We start from the raw sequence: 19,247 nt of genomic DNA, 5'->3' as shown, positions 1-19,247 counted from the left end.
AAGGGGCAGAGTCCCAAGGCATGGGGCTGACCCACAGTAAGAGGCAGAGCATGGGGCTGACCCAAAGTAAAGGCCCAGAAGCACAGTTTGGGACTGTACCCATCGTATCTACTAGCAGTGAGCTAGTTTATAGAGGGAAAGGTGGGAACATAACTGACCAGATTTCCCATATGAAGTTTCATAGCCTAAGTGCCATGTGCCGAGTTCTCAGACTGGACCATAATAGACCATGTCCAATATAGCATAAGAGAGAGAGAGCTGCTCACACCGGCAATGACTCATCAGGAGCAGAACTCCATCATAGCCCTGAAGACAGCCTTCTGTCCAATCTGTATCTCTACCAAGGAGGAGCACTTCTATGTTAGATGACATCAATAACCCAATCGTTTCTGGGAATACACGCCTTAATAGGTTTAAAGAGTTTCCATCCAATCTGGGAGAATCATGATGCGCAGTGGAAAGGTAGATGGAAAGGATTGTAATGCATTATTAGATTGACTCCTGTGAGGTACCGTAGTCAATCATTCAAGACAGGGGTGCATCTTTTCCTTCATAGGGGCTGTGTATTTTCCTGTATTCACCAAAGGAGTAACACTTGTCTCTAGGCTAAACCTTATCAGCTTTTCATGGACGTCAATGACCCAAATTATTTCATTTCCAAATGTTTGATTTGAGGATTATTCCTATACATAGTGCAATGTTTTGTTGATTATTTGTATATTTGCTTATTGCATTGTAAGGAGCTACTCGAATGTCAACAAAACAAAGGAGATGATTGGGACTTCAGGAAACAGCAGAGGGAGCACCCCCCTATCCACATCGAAGTGACAGTAGTGGGGAAGGTGGAAAGTCTTAAGTTCCTCGGCGTGCACATCACAGACAAACTGAAATGGTCCACCCACACAGACAGTGTGGTGAAGAAGGCGTCACAGCGCCTCTTCAACCTCAGGAGGCTGAAGAAATTTGGCTTGTCACCTAAAACCTTGACAAACTTTTACAGACGCACAATCGAGAGCATCCTGTCAATCTGTATCACCGCCTGGTACGGCAACTGCACCGCCCTCAACCGCAGGGCTCTCCAGAGGGTGGTGCGGTCTGCACAATGCATCACCGGGGGCAAACTGCCTGCCCTCCAGGACACCTACAGCACCCGATGTCACAGGAAGGCCAAAAATATCATCAAGGACAACAACCACCCGAGCCACTGCCTGTTCATCCAGCTACCAACCAGAAGGCAAGGTAGTACGGGTGCATCAAAGCTGGGACTGAGAGACTGAAACAGCTATCTCAAGGCCATAAGACTGCTAAACAGCCATCACTAACTCAGAGAGGATGCTGCCTACATAGAGACTCAAATCATTGGCCACTTTAATAAATAGATCACTTGTCTGTTTAATAATGCCACTTTAATAATGTTTACATATCTTACATTACTCATCTCATATGTCTGCACCTTATACTGTAGCTTATACCATCTATTGCACCTTGCCTATGCCACTCGGCCATCACTCATCCCTTATATTTATATGTAGTTATTTGTGTGTATAAGGTAGTTGGTGGGGAATTGTTAGATTACTTGTTAGATATTACTTCACTGTCGGAACTAGAAGCACAAGCATTTCGCTACACTCGCATTAACATCTGCTAAACATGTGTATGTGACCAATAACATTTGATTTGAGCTAGTAACCAAAGTATTTAGCTGCACCTGCTATAACATCAACTGTACGGGACCAATAAACATTGATTTGATTAGATTTCCTAATTATCTCAGGAATTACACCCCGAGCTACGAGACGGCGAGATGGGTGCACTACAAAGCATTCCGATGAATTCATGTGAACTGTGTAATTGTTGCTGTGATGTAACAAGTGACGAGTGTAACGTGTCGTGTTCAAATTTAGCTGGTCCTTCACCATCTCTTAGGAACAGAGAGAGAGGTGCTACTGGTTTCCATCTTTGTCTGATGCTGTGAGTTTGGGTTGCTGCTGGGCATTCAAGTAGGTACTGTAAATCGCCTCTCCATTCATCCTCACTTAGCAGATGAAAAGGGTTGTGGAGAAAAGTCTTGATGTGTAATAAAAGCAGTAGTAGTCCTACAACCAATGTAGCAAAACAGGAATCTGTTAGCATGATGTTGCCATTTGTTGTGGGCAGCCGGTCATATTAAATGTTTGCTTTGCGTCGCAAATATTCATTATTTGACGTAAAAATAATCATGTTTTTGACCACTTCTGAGAAACTACATTGGAAACCGTTTGATATTAAACCAGACTCAGAAGCGGGACATGGTTCATTTGGGTTTTCCCCATCTTCTTTCTGAGCTGAGGCCAACAGCCTTTCACCGTCTCCGCTACAGATTCTACAGATGGTGGCTGGCCACTGACATTTCCCATGACCTCTTCCTGAGTCACTGGAAGTGGAACTCTCTCTCTCTTTCTCTCGGTTATTAATGTCTTTCACACTCCTGGACACGGTAACGACACATGCCTGTGCAATAGACTAAGACCCTTTAAAAGGCATCAGAGGAAGGGATGATACCTGAATAGTTGCTCAATTTCCCTGAAGGTGAGGCTTTGTCTTGACCTGGCCTTCAGGAGGGAACGTTCGGATTCAATTTCTGTCCTGGATGAGCTCATTTGCGATTCCAGCCCAGCACAGCTAACATGATATACATCAATAAAATAATACTTGTGGTGGAAGGAGGGCAAAATGCTAATGTCCTTCACTACAGTAGCCGTAACTATTCTAATTTGGCTCAGTAATGTCACAGAGAGAGGCAGTCCTGGCCCGGTCTTCTGATGGAGGGAGAGAGCTGGTTTGAAAGAGTGAACTGGAGAGAGGAGAGAGGCCAGAGCTAGATGGGTTGTTCTGTAGGAAGGAATGCCTGAGGAAAACAGGGTGAAGGGAGACTCAGGCACAGCTGGATGGCTCATCAGGGACAGTGCAGCTTCCTTGATTTGAGCAAATTCTTCCTAGCTTTGATGACGTGCGGGGGGCCTGGCTTGACACATTCTCACTGATGCACAAGGAGTTACAGGCATTTCATGGTATGATGTCATCATCCGCTGCTCTACGCACGGCCGTACTGAGAAGCACGCACACACACCATTGTCTCATCCTTCCTGTGTCTCCCTTTACATTCAAAACCCCTATCGCTTTCAGACGCAAACACAGCCCAGACAGCAAGGATGCTGTGGAAACATCTCTCCCTTTATCTGGCCAGCTGCAGACGCGGGAAGGATATAATCAATTCAAGAGGACGTTCTCGAATTCCATTCATTCATGCCAATGTATCGACCTCAACAACCTCTCCAAGATCGTAAAACTCTGTTGACTATTTGAGGGGTCGAAGCCATGTTGGGCATAGATGGAGAACCAAGCAGAACTGTTATTTCTGTAACATTGTTTTATAGCCTAGTCATGAGAACCATTGTATGGGATTCACATGATTGGTAGTGTTCTTTCCAGCTTCACATGACTTGATTATTTTGGATGGCTTCAAGAGGCTTCTCCACGGAATAGGATAGGATTGGTTGTTAAAATATTTGAAGAGAGAATAAAAATGATTTAAAAACCTATTCAGTTGTACAGTGTTTAGCCAATTCTTTAGTAATGGACTGTCTCATGGGAGGGAAAAAGGCAGTACCAAAGTTTTGTTATTAATGCTCAAAATAATAGAATAATGACTTAATAATTTACAGCCTAATTAACAAGTTAACCACCAGGCTTGGATGGATGGCTCCACTTGAGCTCCTCCACAGACCATAGACAACAAAAACAAAACACACGTCACCATCTTTCAAACCTGTGACAAAGTGAAAAATTGGAGGACATCTTGAGGACAGTAGCTCTGCGTGTGGCATTTGCGACGGAGAGGAGACAAGGGAGGATAGGACGAACGAGAGAAGAGCAGAGGGGGGCAGAGGGAGCTGATCTCAGCCCACAGACAGTGAGCTCATTGTGAGCCTGTGGCCCGCTGGGCCTGGGCCAGCCTCCGCCATTGAAGGCTAATGCCGGCATTAAAGAGAGGCAATGGAGTGGAAACTCTCGCCTCAGAAAGCCCAGCTCCAGAGGTCACTTTTGCTGTTAACAAAGTGGCTTTGAAGGAGGATGACCTCAGAAACCAGTTTGATATAAATAGAGGTACAACACATCCACTGGGCTGTGGTGGATAATGAAGACAAACTGGTGGTCTGTAGCTTTAATTGAGCATAGTCTAGTTTTCATAAGTTTAAGAAAAAAGAGAGGAAATGTCTCAAAATGAACTCTGAGCACTGATAACTTATAGCAGATGCACTCTGCAACAAATAAAGGCATCATCCAAGTGTTGTGTGGTGAGCAGTAAGTGGTATGTCAGTCAGCAGATACCAGAGTCCAAACCAGAGCAAAATTAAGATCATTGTTGGTTGGCCTGGCTCCTCCAGGGGAAGTTCCAACCGGCCACAAGACAGGGGGGATAGGGCCTATCTCACACTGTGGACTGTGGGCAGACTGCTTCCCCATTACCCCCCCCCCCCTGCTGGATTAATGCAGTGACCAGACTCATTCCACACATTCCAGTTCACATCCCTGCCAGCCACGAGCCTCAAGCTCAATTGTAACGAAAAGTGTGCTCATGCTGGAAATAGAATGCATATGAGTGAGTGAAAACAGACGTGCCGCGAGTGTTAACAGCATCATAGCGCGTCAAATTAGCAAGCAAAGTCTATTTTTCTCGCGTCCACGCGGAGCAATTCTGGTAAAACAAGCAGATAGAATGCAGATAGAATGCATTTGTAGAAAAGGATTAGGGAAGATCATTACAATTCCTCTATGCTAAGTAGACTAAAGATGAAATTTTCACGCCGTTAACAGGCGTCTGTGATTTCGGCATCACTCTAGACTCTAAGGCAGAAGGCAAGCCTGTCGTTCACATCTAATATATGGATGGACAACACCTGTACTGACCAAATATGGACAAATACCTGGCTATGTACGAAGAACACCTGTACTGACCATGTATGGACTGCTCTATTCATTTGGCTGACTGAGGAACACTGGGTGTTTACAGCCTTTCCATAATAAAATGAGATGTGGGTTTTGTTGCCCCGGCCTGTACAGTCAGAAGGACCAGGTCCAACATCCTAAAACTTTGTTGACAGTTTGACTATAATTCAGCAAGCAGGGGAGCAAGGAATTGCTGGAATTGGCCAATTTTGCAGTCTACAATGTGTGGAGAGGTATGGAAAAGCTATCCCATTAAAGCATTAGAGTGGTCAGTTTGTTAGTATAACACCTCGGGAGCAGTTATTAGCCTGTACATCGGGCAGGACTCCAGCAGTGCTTAAGGGTCTCGTCAGATTATACTGTATTTACACTGAATGTACAAAATATTACACTTTCCATGACATAGACTGACCAGGTGAATCCAGGTGAAAGCTATAATCCCTTATTGATGGTCCACCACCCAAAGAATGGTCCACCACCCAAAGGATATTCAGCCAACTTGACACAACTGTGGGAAGCATTGGAGTCAATATGGGCCAGCATCCTTGTGGAACGCTATCGACACCTTGTAGAGCCGATGCCCCCACGAATTGAGGCTGTTCTGATGGCAAAAGGGGGTGCAACTCAATATTAGGAAGATGTTTCTAATGTTTTGTACACTGTGTATGTTCTCTCTGACATAGCCTGCATGCACCAATCCTCTCCCCCTTTCTGTTACCATCTCATTATAAAACAGTTAATTCCGGCAAGGTATTATGATTCGTCGAGAGGCGATCACAAGCTGCAAAGCTGTCTTTGACAGCAAACAGCTGGCAGGCGGTCAATAGGGGGTTTTGGACTGTTCCTCTGTACCTGGTCCCTGTTAGCTGTCATCTGTGCTTAAAGCAGTCAAGATAACACTCACAAAAACAAACACTGTGGAGTGCCTGCTTGTGAATGGGGTCTAAGAGGCAAAGCCCCTGGCCCCTGAAACGGCCATTAAACCGCAGTGGCAGGGCTTAGGATATGGGGCCATTAAACAGCAGTGGCAGGGCTTCTGCTATGGGGCCATTAAACTGCAGTGGCAGGGCTTCTGCTATGGGGCTATTAAACTGCAGTGGCAGGGCTTAGGATATGGGGCCATTACACTGCAGCGGCAGGGCTTCTGCTATGGGGCCACTAAACAGCAGTGGCAGGACTTAGGATATGGGGCCATTAAACAGCAGTGGCAGGGCTTCTGCTATGGGGCCATTAAACTGCAGTGGCAGGGCTTCTGCTATGGGGCCATTAAACTGCAGTGGCAGGGCTTCTGCTATGGGGCCATCAAACAGCAGTGGCAGGGCTTCTGCTATGGGGCCATTACACTACAGTGGCAGGACTTAGGATATGGGGCCATTAAACAGCAGTGGCAGGGCTTCTGCTATGGGGCCATTACACTGCAGTGGTAGGGCTTCTGCTATGGGGCCATTACACTGCAGTGGTAGGGCTTTTGATACGGGCAGAACCAGGAGTTGGTCCTCAGCCACCAACATCAACTTACAGATGGGAAATAAAATAAATAGACAGACCCAGCAAATCTAGTTTCCATTTCCAACGTGGATCTGTCCTGAGAAATGGGTCCTTAGAAGGGAAATGTGATAGGCCAGGCTAGCTAGGCGGATTCATCATTTTGAGAAGTTAGACAGCCCCGGACATTTATTTATCTGGACATTTATTCAGTGTGTGTTGTTTACGTGATCCAGACCAAGGCACCTGGTACAGTACACATTTAGGAAATCTGTGTTTAATATTTACCTCAGGAGTGAGATAAATTACAGGAGACAGGTTGTGTACTACTGGACTACAGCTGCCACAGCAAGGACAGAAGGAGTGACGGGGAGTGACAGAAAGTAAGGGAAGGGAATCACAATTAAGCCAGAACCTGAGGCCTTGTCCTACTTCAATATTTAGAATACTTAGATCATGGAGTATAATGCAAGGTAACACACACCTGCCATTCTGGTAAAGTATTAGGGACGTTCAATATCTTTTCCCCTATCGTGAGACTGACCTGAGGGAAAAACAGAGCAGTTGAAAGTCTGATGACAAAAAAGTAGCCCATTATTAAGAGCTTACCAAGGCCTTGAGGACTTTCAACAGGGCTCATTTACTGTATGTTAGCTCTGCCAAAAGCCAATCCATGCTGGGTGACAACACAGAGAGGAATTCTCACTGTGAGTACGGCACATAGTGTATTTTTCTCAGATGAGTGGTCAGCCAATGTGGCTCCGTCCTGGCTGAGAAACAGAACCAGCTGTCCCGAGACGGGCGACCAACTGCACTGCGCAGGAATTTGGCGGGTAGTGGTTTGAAGTAATTTTTCATTAGTCACACAAACTGAGGGACTGATTGTGATCTCATCTACAGCTTCAGAGGCCAGGTCCAAACCAAGGCCAAAACAAAGGGGAGAACATGGACCTGGGGCTCCTGATCTGAAGCCATTGTATTCCTGAGCCAAGATGTTCTAATAAATTCAATTCAAGACGAAACATGAAAGGTGTTTCAAAGGGAGAAGCACATGTAGCATACTGAACACTTTGGACACCATGGAACGTTGAGAGGGCTCTTGTGAACGTCACTTAGACAAAGATTACATTTCCCATCCCTTGTATCGTTCAATCCAGGCCTGACCGAGGCTGAATTCCACGGGTGAGATCAAACGCATTCCTCAATGTTCTAACGTCATTCCTCTCTCGCTGTCCTCGAACTGTCACTATAGAACCAAAAAACAAAAACACAACAGAAAAGGGATGACTTGGCTATAGCTGCAGTCAGTCTCACAGAAAAGGAAACGGGTAATCAGCAGGTCTTGCCCTCTCAGTGTCCTGTGTGGCTTTGTTCCTCCCAGGCCCAGGGTCATTAGGAGTCCTCTTAGCCTCCTCCCGCCTCTGCAGACAATGATTTATTCTTTATTCACCCAGAGGATATACAGCAGCCCAATGGGCACCCCTGCATTCCTTGCCATTGAACTGTAATGGCCAGCAGAGAGGTTTGGTCACTGCAAGAAACAAGGGTAATGGATATTCTCTAGCTTCTTCAATGTGGTACAAAGTAGCGTTGGTATAATGATGGTGGAGTGTTGGCATAGTGATGGTGGAGCATTGGCATAGTGATGGTGGAGCATTTGGCTCCACCGGCTTAATGCCAGCTGTTTTAAAAACCCTAGAGGGGAAGAGCCATAGAAATGGATCATTGTCAGCATAATCCAGAACTTTATAGGTTTATGACATCAACCACGCTCATATTATATCTCTAGGGAAAATGGCTGTGTGCTGCAGTATTGGGCCTGCTGTGGATCTCAGGGGAGGCTAAAGAAACAGCTAGACCTCTGCTCTGTCTGGAGGGCACAGTCGTTTAGGTGCTCAGACTGCAGAGTGTCTCCAGGGACATCATTCCCATGTTTGGCAGCTGGAAACATCAGAGGAGTGCTGAATCTGCTGATATTCAGGGTAAAAATTCCCTGCAGGTTGAATGAGTTTAGGGCCACAAAGACTCGGAAATTGGGGGGAAAATGGGACAAATGTTATCTCAATTCCATAACATATGAGAAAAGCAACAGAGCAGGCTAACTCAATCAAAGCTGTTCCAACTATTAGGCAAAAACAAATCCCATGGTACACTATCTAGAACCTAAAAGGGTTCCTTAGCTGTCCCCATAAGAGAACCCATTGAAGAACCCTTGTTGGTTCCAGGTAGAACAGCTTTGGGTTCCATGAAGAACCCTTTCCACAGACGATTCTACATGGAACCATAAATGGTTCTACCTGGAACCAAAAAGGTTTCTCCTATGGGGACAGCTGAAGAATCCTTTTGGAACCCTTTTTTTCTAAGAGCGTAGAGGAAATGAGGGATGAGGGATTGAATTTGATTAAACACATTAATCAGTACCGTAATTCATCAAGTACTTTCAGCATCCATAACTGCATCTGGTCAATGTTCTTCTGAACCAGGTAAAAGCAAGAGAACACTCACCAAAACAACAGATTGTCATTTTCTTGTGTTACTTTTTGACAATTTGTTTTTACTTTAGTTTATTTAGTAAATATTTTCTCAACTCTATTTGTTGAACTACATTGTTGGTTAAGGGCTTGTAAGTAAGCATTTCACGGTAAGGTCTACTACACCTGTTGTACTCGGCGCATGTGACAAATAACATTTGATTTGATTCAGAAAATTTGATCAAGCCTGTGTTTTATTGGCTCTACTTGGAATTCCTTAAAAAATGTAGCAGGTCTCTTTTTCACTAGATTAACAACAATCTCTGTGTGTACTCAGTGTGTTCTAGTACTCAAAGGATGGACGAGGCGGGCTAGGCACAAAGCCTTGGATTCTTTTCAAAAGAACTTTGGCCATAAAAACCATTACAGGTCTTATTGGTACAAAGTGACTCATGGGATGCAGCGGGTCCCAGAATGTACACACTAGGCCTACATTGTAATAACACACCCACAATCGCTTTGAGTCGAGACCGTACATTGTACCTGAGGTCTCCATCCACGGAAATGTTCCTCCACACCATTTACTTAACATTTCGTTATCTTTGAGACTATTATCAAAGACATGAGTTCATTTAGTGACGGAGAGGGTTCCCATGAGACAAATGTAGGCTTATTGCTCAAAGCTTATGAGGCCAATATAGATCTGCCTTGAGTGGACCTAATGGCTTATCCAAACACAAGGGAGAGTCCTTACAGAGGCCATTCTCTTCAATCTCACAAAACCTTGCTGTTGGACAACTATGTTGGTTAGGGACAGTGTTGCCGTTGATGCGAGTACAGTCCACTCTTGAAATCCCCGTGCTGACATGGGTGTTTCTTCTCTCAACCAACACATGGTTTCATTCAAGAGTACATCAGCGCTTCGCATTTCTTAACGACACGTTCCAGAAATGTTCAAATTAGCCCCTTGTAACTGACTGGACGCCATCAGTCCAGAGCAACGAGGGAGATTGTGGAAAGAATCTGGAGAAGTAATTCATGGCAGATGTGTGGGTCTAGTTGTGGTGGGGGAGGCCTAGTTACACAACCAGGACTTTGTAACTTTACACCTCATCTAACCCTCCATCTGGCCATTGGCTGGCATCTCAGAAATGCTGGGATAATGACTAGCCCCTGGAAAGGTTTAGACATCTTTTAGCCAATAACTTGATTTGACTGTCTGGAAGTTGACTTCCTTGGATGAAGATGTGAGGCCTACAAACTGTGAAGATAACAAACTGCCCAGGGACGACAGATGAAATTGATCAGTCTGGCTAAATCTGGCACAGTTGCAGAAATGTTGACCAATGTGCATTGTTCATGTTAATGAATACTTAACCTAATACATGACATGAAGCAAATGCCTGTTCCTCGTGGCTAAATTTGAACTTCAATGTCCAAAGGAACATGTGATACGATCATCAGTATCACAACATTTAGGGATGAAATCATGACACTGAGATAATGTCGTGATGATATCCATAACACTATGCAGTGATCCAGCGACATTTTCATACAATCAGTACAGGGTACCAGCGCATAATCACTGAACTGAATCAGGTTATAGACCTGCTCAGGGCCAGAGTAGCAGCTGGCATCTGCTAATCTCCAACACACACACCGTTGGTTGGCTGGTTAGCCATGATGACTATACTGGCGATGACTACCACTGTGACAAGCCTGCATAAAAGTTCATAGGAACTGCAGGTCCTGAGAGGTATCCTTTCATTTCTAAATTGGTTATTGGCAAAAACCGATGCCTCATTTAAATGGGTGAAATGAACCGAAAACAAAGAAGTAATTTGGATTTGAAATGGCACTTACTCCGAGTCCAAGTCTCCAGTCCCTGCACCCCACCCCTGCATCCATGCAGATGCTCAGGGTGTGAGAAAGCTGGTAGGTGTGAAGGGAGTAATGAGAATAACTCACTGAGTCATGGGACAAATAGGGCTCATAACAAAAGTATGATTGGGGAAGCACTATGTATTTGCATGCACATGCAATATCCGACAGTGGAATTACCACTACATTACCAGTACATCCAACCAGTGTCTTTGAAGAGATTCTTCACAGAGGACACTACTTGAGGTGTCAATGCACACATTCTCCACACTGAGAGAGAACTTCCTCCTTGTCTAAACTGACACCAGGCAGGGCCTGGATGACGGGACTGCCCAACTCGTCACAACCGACCCCCACTGGACGGACAAGCCCTTGCCACAGAGACAAAAGGTCCCATTGTGCTGCCAAATGCAGGTCACCCTCTCTGTTCTCACTGGTCTGGTCCCAGTCACCACTCCCAGCCTGGCGTGCCTCCCAGCTATATCAGGCAGAGGGAAAGAGAGACATCTCTCAGACATCTCTCTATGATGTCTGTTGTTGTGACAGTCATGGGATGGTGCTCCATAATGTGCATCCACACCAATAGCACAGCCCTATGGACATCCAGAGTTTGTCCCGTGATAGTATCGCTGGGGAGCTGCCCCTCGCCCCAAGATCCAGAAAAATAATTAAGAGTTCAAGAGGAGCTGTGCAAACTAGAGGTCGACCGATTATGATTTTTCAACGCCGATAGAGATACGGATTATTGGAGGACCAAAAAAGCCGATACCGATTAATCGGCCGAATTAAAAATTGCTACAATACTGAATTAACACTTATTTTAACTTAATATAAAACATCAATAAAATCAATTTAGCCTCAAATAAATAATGAAAGATGTTCAATTTGGTTTAAATAATGCAAAAACAAACTGTTGGAGAAGAAAGTAATATGTGCCATGTAAAAATGTGTGCCATGTAAAAAATGTGCCATGTAAAAAAGCTTAAGTTCCTTGCTCAGAACATGAGAAAGTTTAAGTTCCTTGCTCAGAACATGAGAACATATGAAAGTTGGTGGTTCCTTTTAACATGAGACTTCAATATTCCAAGGTAAGAGGTTTTAGGTTGTAGTTAATATAGTATTTATAGGACTATTTCTCTCTATACCATTTGTATTTCATATACCTTTGACTATTGGATTTTCTTATAGGCACTATAGTATTGCCAGTGTAACAGTATAGCTACCGTTACTCTCCTCGCCCCTACCTGGGCTCGAACCAGGGACACATCGACAACAGCCAGAATCGAAGCATCGTTACCCATCGCTCCACAAAAGCCGCGGCCCTTGCAGCGTAACTACTCCAAATCTAAAAGCGGGTGACGTTTGAAACAGTATTAGCGCACACCCAGCTAACTAGCTATCCATTTCACATTGGTTACACCAGCCATTAGGCTGATAGGCTTGAAGTCATAAACAGTGCTGTTCTTGCGAAGAGCTGCTGGCAAAACGACAAAAGTGCTGTTTGAATGATTACGGGCCTGCTGCTGCTCATTCAGACTGCTCTATCAAATCAGACTTAATTATAACATAATAACACACAACAATATGAGCCTTTGGTCGTTAATATGATCGAATCCGGAAACTATCATTTCGTAAACAAAACATTTATTATTTCAGTGAAATACGGAACCGTTCTGTATTTTATCTAACGGGTGGCATCCCTAAGTCTAAATATTCTTGTTACATTGCACAATCTTCAATGTATGTCATAATTACGTAAAATTCTGGCAAATTAGTTCGCAATGAGCCAGGCAGCCCAAACTGTTGCATATACCCTGACTCTGCGTGCAATGAACGCAAGAGAAATGACACAATTTCACCTGGTTAATATTGCCTGCTAAACTGGATTAGTAGTTACAACTAGTGATTATGATTGATTGTTTTTTATAAGATAAGTTTAATGCTAGCTAGCAATTTACCTTGGCTTCTACTGCATTTGCGTAACAGGCAGGCTACTCGTGGAGTGCAATGGTTAGAGCGTTGGACTGGTTAACTGTGCGGTTGCAAGATTGAAACCCCTGAGCTGACACAGTGAAAATCTGTCGTTCTGGCCCTGTACAAAGGCAGTTAATTGAAAATAAGAATGTGTTCTTAACTGACTTGCCTAGTTAAATAAAAGGAATAAAAATCAAATTTTAAAAAATAAAACATTTAAAAAATTGCCGCCCAAAAATACCGATTTCCGATTGTTATGAAAACTTGAAATCGTCCCAAATTAATCGGCCATTCCGATTAATCGGTCGACATCTAGTGCAAACACAAACACACGCTGGTGTAAACACTCTGGATAAATTAGAATGGGAGAGAAAGGGGGACTGGGAAGGATTGTTTGCTGCCTAGAATGATGTTGGTTCAGTCTGGTGTCTGGGACAGGACAGATAACGGGTATCTGTGACAGGACAGATAACAGGTGTCTGGGACAGGACAGATAATGTTGCTATTTCTACTTGGGAGTATAAGATACAAAATACATGAAATAAACCAAATGTCAACAGACAAAAATGTGATTAATAAATTCCAAGAAAAAACAGAGCTGTTCAGAGAAAGCCAAGAATCTTGGCAATTAGAGGGTAAAGCCATGGAAAAAGATGGAGCATGTGGTTTGAAAGAAGCGATTGGTTACAGGCACTAGAATGATGGAGAGAGACAGAGAAATGGGTGCTTTCTTTAAGCAGCTCCTTGTAAATCAATTCTGCCCTTCACTATTTTTCCACTGACGTGAGGAATAGAAGGTCATGCAGGCTTCTCCTGCTGGGCAGAACCTATAGGCTAGTAGACGCTGCAAGAGATAAGTTCTCCCTCATCACGAACCCCTGGAAGATTTACGGTTGAGTAAAAACCAACCCAAACGGGATGAAGTCTATTACAAACTCGATTTAACATCACATACAGGATTGTGAATCTACTTGAGTCACATAGATTCACCCTCCTTGTGTTATGGAATCAGATGCATTTCTAATAAAGCTTTTGGTGTATGTTTTTCTTCACCCAACACTTGCGGAGCGTCAACATACTTTGACCATGCCAGAGACAGAGTCAAAGCCTCTGTCAATCTGAAGAGGTCTGAAGTGGATTCTCTCTGCAGTGACTAAAGGCTTTGAGTTCTCAAGCAGAGATTTAGACCCATTGGTGCTTATAGCCCATAGTGGTCCTGAGAAGTGCATAGTTCTGAGGTATCAGCACTTCATGGAAAAAACCCAGTCATCCTTCACTTCCCCTTTCCACTATGCTCCCCACATTCCAGACATTGCTGGCAAAATTCATTTCTCTCTGGAGGTGGAAATATGAATAGAGAAATAAGACCAGCTCCTTTGGACTGTTTCCCACAAGTTCTTTTTCCTCAATGCGTGACATTTGATACCATAATGCTGGAGATGCTTGCAAGAATTTAGGGCAACTACTACATAATACAGAGCTGGCCAGTGCACTACATCAAAATAATTGGGGGTGACTTTAGTATGCAACAAACCATGGTTCAGCTGATGGTTTCAATTAAGCCTTCTAGTGAAATGAATGGCCCTAAAGTTGTTGAAATTGAGTAATAATCCCGTAAATCACAGGGCGACTGTTAAACAACTTTTATGAGCGTTGGCGATGGCAACACGTGGCTTGTATTGGTTTGGTAACTTGAGAGCGAAAGCCTTGAGTATTGTAACAGTAGAGCTAACGGAGATGCCCTGACAAATGCAACATGGGGAAAGGTAACATTTTTATTACCCCCCCCCCCCCCCACTTTTCTCCCCAATTTTGTTGTATCCAATTGTTAGTAGTTACTATCTTGTCTCATCGCTATGACTCCCGTACGGGCTCGGGAGAGACTAAGGTCAAGAGCCATGCATCCTCCAAAACACAACCCAACCAAGCCACACTGCTTCTTAACACAGCGCACATCCAATCCGGAAGCCAGCCGCACCAATGTGTCGGAGGAAACACAGTGCACCTGGTGACCTGGCCAGCGTGCACTGCGCCCGGCCCGCCACAGGAGTCGCTAGTGCGCGATGAGACAAGGATATCTCTACCGGCCTAACCCTCCCTAACCAGGACGACGCTAGACCAATTATGCGTCGCCCCACGGACCTCCCTGTCGCGGCCGGCTGCGACAGAGCATGGGCGCGAACCCAGAGTCTCTGGTGGCACAGCTAGCACTGCGATGCAGTGCCCTAGACCACTGCGCCACCCGGGAGGTGAAAGGTAACATTTTGACAATTTACAGAAGCCCCCGCCCCCAAACAAAATAACAAAACTAAAATGATGACATAAAGGCCCAATATCTGTTCATCCCCTAGCAACATGTTCAATTGAAACACAACAACATCTAGCCCTATGGGAACTGACATTGTATAATTAACATGACAAATGATCCAAACAGGCTCCAATTAACATCACAGACCTGGGAGATAAGTGCACCTGCCACAGTAGAGACGAGCCTGTCCTAATATCAGTATGTACCTACCGGTTGACTGCCTCTCAACAACAGCCTTAATCCCAAAACAACCGGTTAAGTTGGCTTTGACTTTCTGGTTCCAGTAGACTGAATCAGATCATTCATACAATTTCCCTGTGTAGCAAACATATGCACATATTTTGTGCAGTGACATTGATGGTTGCAGTAAAGGGAGGAATAAACCATAACCAATTGAGACTTACCTTGGAGCATGCATCTGTACGCGGACTCTGAGATGGCGTAGATGTGAGGGGGCATCTCGTGTCTCTTCTTCCCCCTGTACATCTCTATGATGTTCTCTGAGTAGATGGGCAGGTACTTGTAGGGGTTTATCACCACACAGAAGAGGCCAGAGTATGTCTGCAGGAGAAAGAAGATCATGTCATTCAGTGTGAAACACGGGAATCTGAAGACACCATGATTTGATATCACGTTTTTTGTTTTAACATTTAATAATACAGGTTTGCCAGGTAAAGAGAAACCATCTGAAACAATTGTGGACCAGTCAGCTGTCATGTAATGAGAAAGAGCTTACAAATCCCTTCAGTGGCCCACAGGGAATCACTACTATCACTATTCACTAATGATGTTGAAGCAATCAGAAAGCAATTTCCCCTCTCGCTTGTGGGGTTGAAAAGGAGTGTGAACTGCTTAGTGGACAGTGACTAAGCACAAACAGAGTAATAGTCTGACCTTGGCTTGTATGGTGGTGAAAGGACAGTGAAGATGTGAAAGGATACATACAAGTAGAGGGAATGAGAGAACAAAGATTATTGCTGGTCCGTATCAAAGTAGCCTAATGATGAGGTTGACCTTCAGTTTGCTGCTACAGGGACTGAGATTAAAACACTACCATCATAATGATTAGGCATCATAAAAAGACCAGTTGCCTCTGGTTCCGAGCCGGGATTTATTTTCCCTTTTCTCTCACTCTCCCCCTGACCCCCAAAAACTGATCATACAGAAACAGTCCCTGTGATATAGATGCTGCTTGGTGGATGGCTGCCAAAGTGCTGCACCATTTGAGATTCCTCCCACACAGCTTTCTCCTCCTCCTCCTCCTCCACCTCATTGCATCCGGCTGAGAGGACGGCTCTTTATTCAATGCAGTCCAATGCACTCAAGCCAGGGAATGAGTTACGCTGTGTGTGATGCATTGTAATAACCCGAAACAGAGAGCAATAAATCCAATCTCTTAAACACTAATGCAGATCTCTAAATGGGGGTCGTTGAAGTTGCGTACAAAACTGCCATATCATCCCTGCAGTGTCAGACTGGGGGGAGGGCAGGCCAGGAGAGGGTTAATCCCTGTCTACAGTCTGCCGGCCAGGATATTCCATTAAACCAGTAAGAGAAGGGGGATGGGTGATTATGCAGAAGGGTCCTTTTCCGATTCTGCCTTTCTCTCTGTGTCCATGCACCCTTTATCTCCATCTCTCAGTCCCTCTCTTGGTCAGTCCAAGCTTGGCTGTAATTATGTTGTCTGTGTGTTGGGGCAGGGGAGGCAGAAGACAGGTGGCTGCAGAGGGGCCGAAGGTCCGCTAAACAAGTGGCTGAGCTGGAACAATGGCGGTGTGACTAAGGCATGCTGGTGTGGGGTGGGGGTAGCGGCAGGGTCCTAGTCTAAAGACTTGCAGAGCAAAGCTCACTGCCACGGTTGTCGACCTGGCTGGAGCGGGAAGAGCGATTGTGAGTCACACACACTCCTCCTCTGGGAGACAAAACAAACATGTCCGCTCAGATAGCTGCAGAGCTAGCTAGCTGCTACGCCTCTTATCTATTACGCCTCTTATTATCTATCTTATGTCTTTGGACCACAGGGGACTTTTACTGTAGTCTATTTGGCTGCAGCATGACTGGGGCTTGTGGCATTGTGTTATGTGGTATAAAAATAATGCCAATATATTGAAGGTTGTGCTGAATGGAAATGAGACAATCACCATCACCATGCAGAATGTGATGAACGGTCACTTTGAGATGACACGTGGTCAGTGATATTGGGGGATATCATGGTGTGCATTAGGGGAGGGGTGAGTGGGTCACCAGATGGCCAGTCTTTCATATGTACACATACAGATCCCTCAGACGGGCAGAGATATGCTCTAGCCTGGTCATAGGCCAGCCACAGCAACAACAAGCTCGGGAGGAAGCAGATATTTGTTGTTCAAACCAAAATCAAATCAAAGTTTATTGGTCGTGTACACAGTTTAGCAGGTGTTATAGCGGTGTGGTGAAACGCTTACGTTAATAGCTCCTAACAATGCAGTCAAATGTCAAATTCAAAATGTCAAGAAAAATACGCCACAAAAGGAAGAAATCGAGAGCGGCGGGAGGAATGTTCATGAGTCACAGTGGGGGACTAGGTAGCTTATTGGGGAGAAAAGGGGTCACTAGCAGGGGGTATGTGGCTACACAGGGGTAACCAACATTCTAGTGCGATTCATCTTGGTGCACTGGTCGATGAGTATGTATGGAGTTATGGAAGAGATTCCTGCAGAATCCACAGATCCCACATATTTGCAAGCCTCCCCTTTAGCTGACAGCAAAGTAGGGCCAGTGGACACACCACACCACCTGTCGCCCCCCCCACACACAGTGGGCACAGAGCCAGGCAGACGGATTAGCGCTCCGGCCGGCGCAGCCCAGACCCAGAGGCAGCAGCAGGATCGGGGAGAGATATGACTCAGCTGCCCAGCCTGGATAGCAGCCCCTGGGGAGTACTTGGGGGATTAGTGGGGCTCTGGGTCTGCAGACGGGGATGAGATGTGTAGGCGGTATATGAAGGGAAGGAGGCCTTGGTGAAGAACCTGTCCCTATCTCTCAATACAGTAGAGATCGGGGTGAGACGCCGGCCAAGACAATATATATCTCACACAGCACTGTGCCTTAGGTGGAGGGAGGCATGGGCCAAGAACCTGTCTCTCAGTACAACAAAGTAGTGTACCCAGATAGCCAGGCTGTGGTTAACAACGGAGAAGTCCGACACAGTTGACTCGGTTCCCAGTTCTCCGGAAATGTCCAAGTGGTCCCCCTTGCCAAGCCCAAGCTGAGCGTAGCTGAGCAACGACAAGAGTTGAGGGCCTCTCCATGGAGAGAGTGGATGTTATCATTCTCATTCTCAACATTGTTCCGTCTGCAAAGCTTAGCTCAGTGCCACTCCGTTTTGATTGTCATAGCATATTGAAAAGAGGCGATGATTATGGAGAACAGAATTTTCAAAGGGTTTAGAGAAAGAATGGTCTAATATCGTTCACTATGAGCACTGATTCATTTCCAGTGCTCCAATAGCATTGGGGTCTGAGCATGGGAGGAGACCAATGGCACACTAGAGCAGAGCAAGCAGTTTTGCTCCATCTACACAGTGTGTGTGTTTGTGTGTGCTGTGCTTGCATACTGATCTCTGCCTCATACTCATCCCGGCGGGTATGTGACCAGGCTGCGAGCCTGAGGCATCAGGCAGGAAAGGAGTGGTTTGGGTCCCGTCTGTCTGCTTATGTGGACTTATAGAAAATATTCTCTTGATATATTTTATGGAAAAAACATAACTGATGCACTGGTTTCTATTGAAAACAGAGACACCCATGTTCTAGCGAAAGCCAGGCTTAGGGGAGACTGAAGAGGGGATGTCTGCAGATGAAGGTAACCAAACATCAACTCAAAGCTCCAGGCCTTGGGCCGTCTTCCCAGTCTGCACTGTTGCAGTACAAAGGATACAGCAGATACTGTTACTTAAAAGGTTACAGAAACACATGCATTTAATAACATATCACACATTCAACCCAAAAGCTAGCCGTTTCCTGGGGTCATTGAGGATGGCCACAGACCACAAGGGGAAACGAGAATGCTATGCAACTGACCAAAAACGAGTGCTGAGCAATTAGTGCTTTTTGAGGTCGGTTCGGTTTCGGTTCTATTATAAAAAACATATCACTGTTCCG

At 45.2% G+C, this 19,247-nt stretch overlaps 1 protein-coding gene across 6 annotated transcripts in view; it reads right to left on the bottom strand.

The window, feature by feature from the left end:
- LOC135523990 (myosin-10) overlaps positions 1-19,247 on the bottom strand; it is a 96,058-nt gene that overhangs the window by 57,188 nt on the left and 19,623 nt on the right. For all 6 annotated transcript variants that reach the window (XM_064951070.1, XM_064951108.1, XM_064951064.1 and 3 more), the window contains exon 3: positions 15,513-15,669. In XM_064951070.1, coding sequence (XP_064807142.1) covers positions 15,513-15,669 — 157 coding nt within the window. The remainder of the gene's footprint in view (positions 1-15,512; positions 15,670-19,247) is intronic.

The sequence above is a fragment of the Oncorhynchus masou genome, chromosome 4 (genome assembly GCF_036934945.1).
Source record: "Oncorhynchus masou masou isolate Uvic2021 chromosome 4, UVic_Omas_1.1, whole genome shotgun sequence".
In the NCBI taxonomy this organism is placed as follows: Eukaryota; Metazoa; Chordata; class Actinopteri; order Salmoniformes; family Salmonidae; genus Oncorhynchus; species Oncorhynchus masou.
This window is presented reverse-complemented; position numbering and strand designations above follow the sequence as displayed.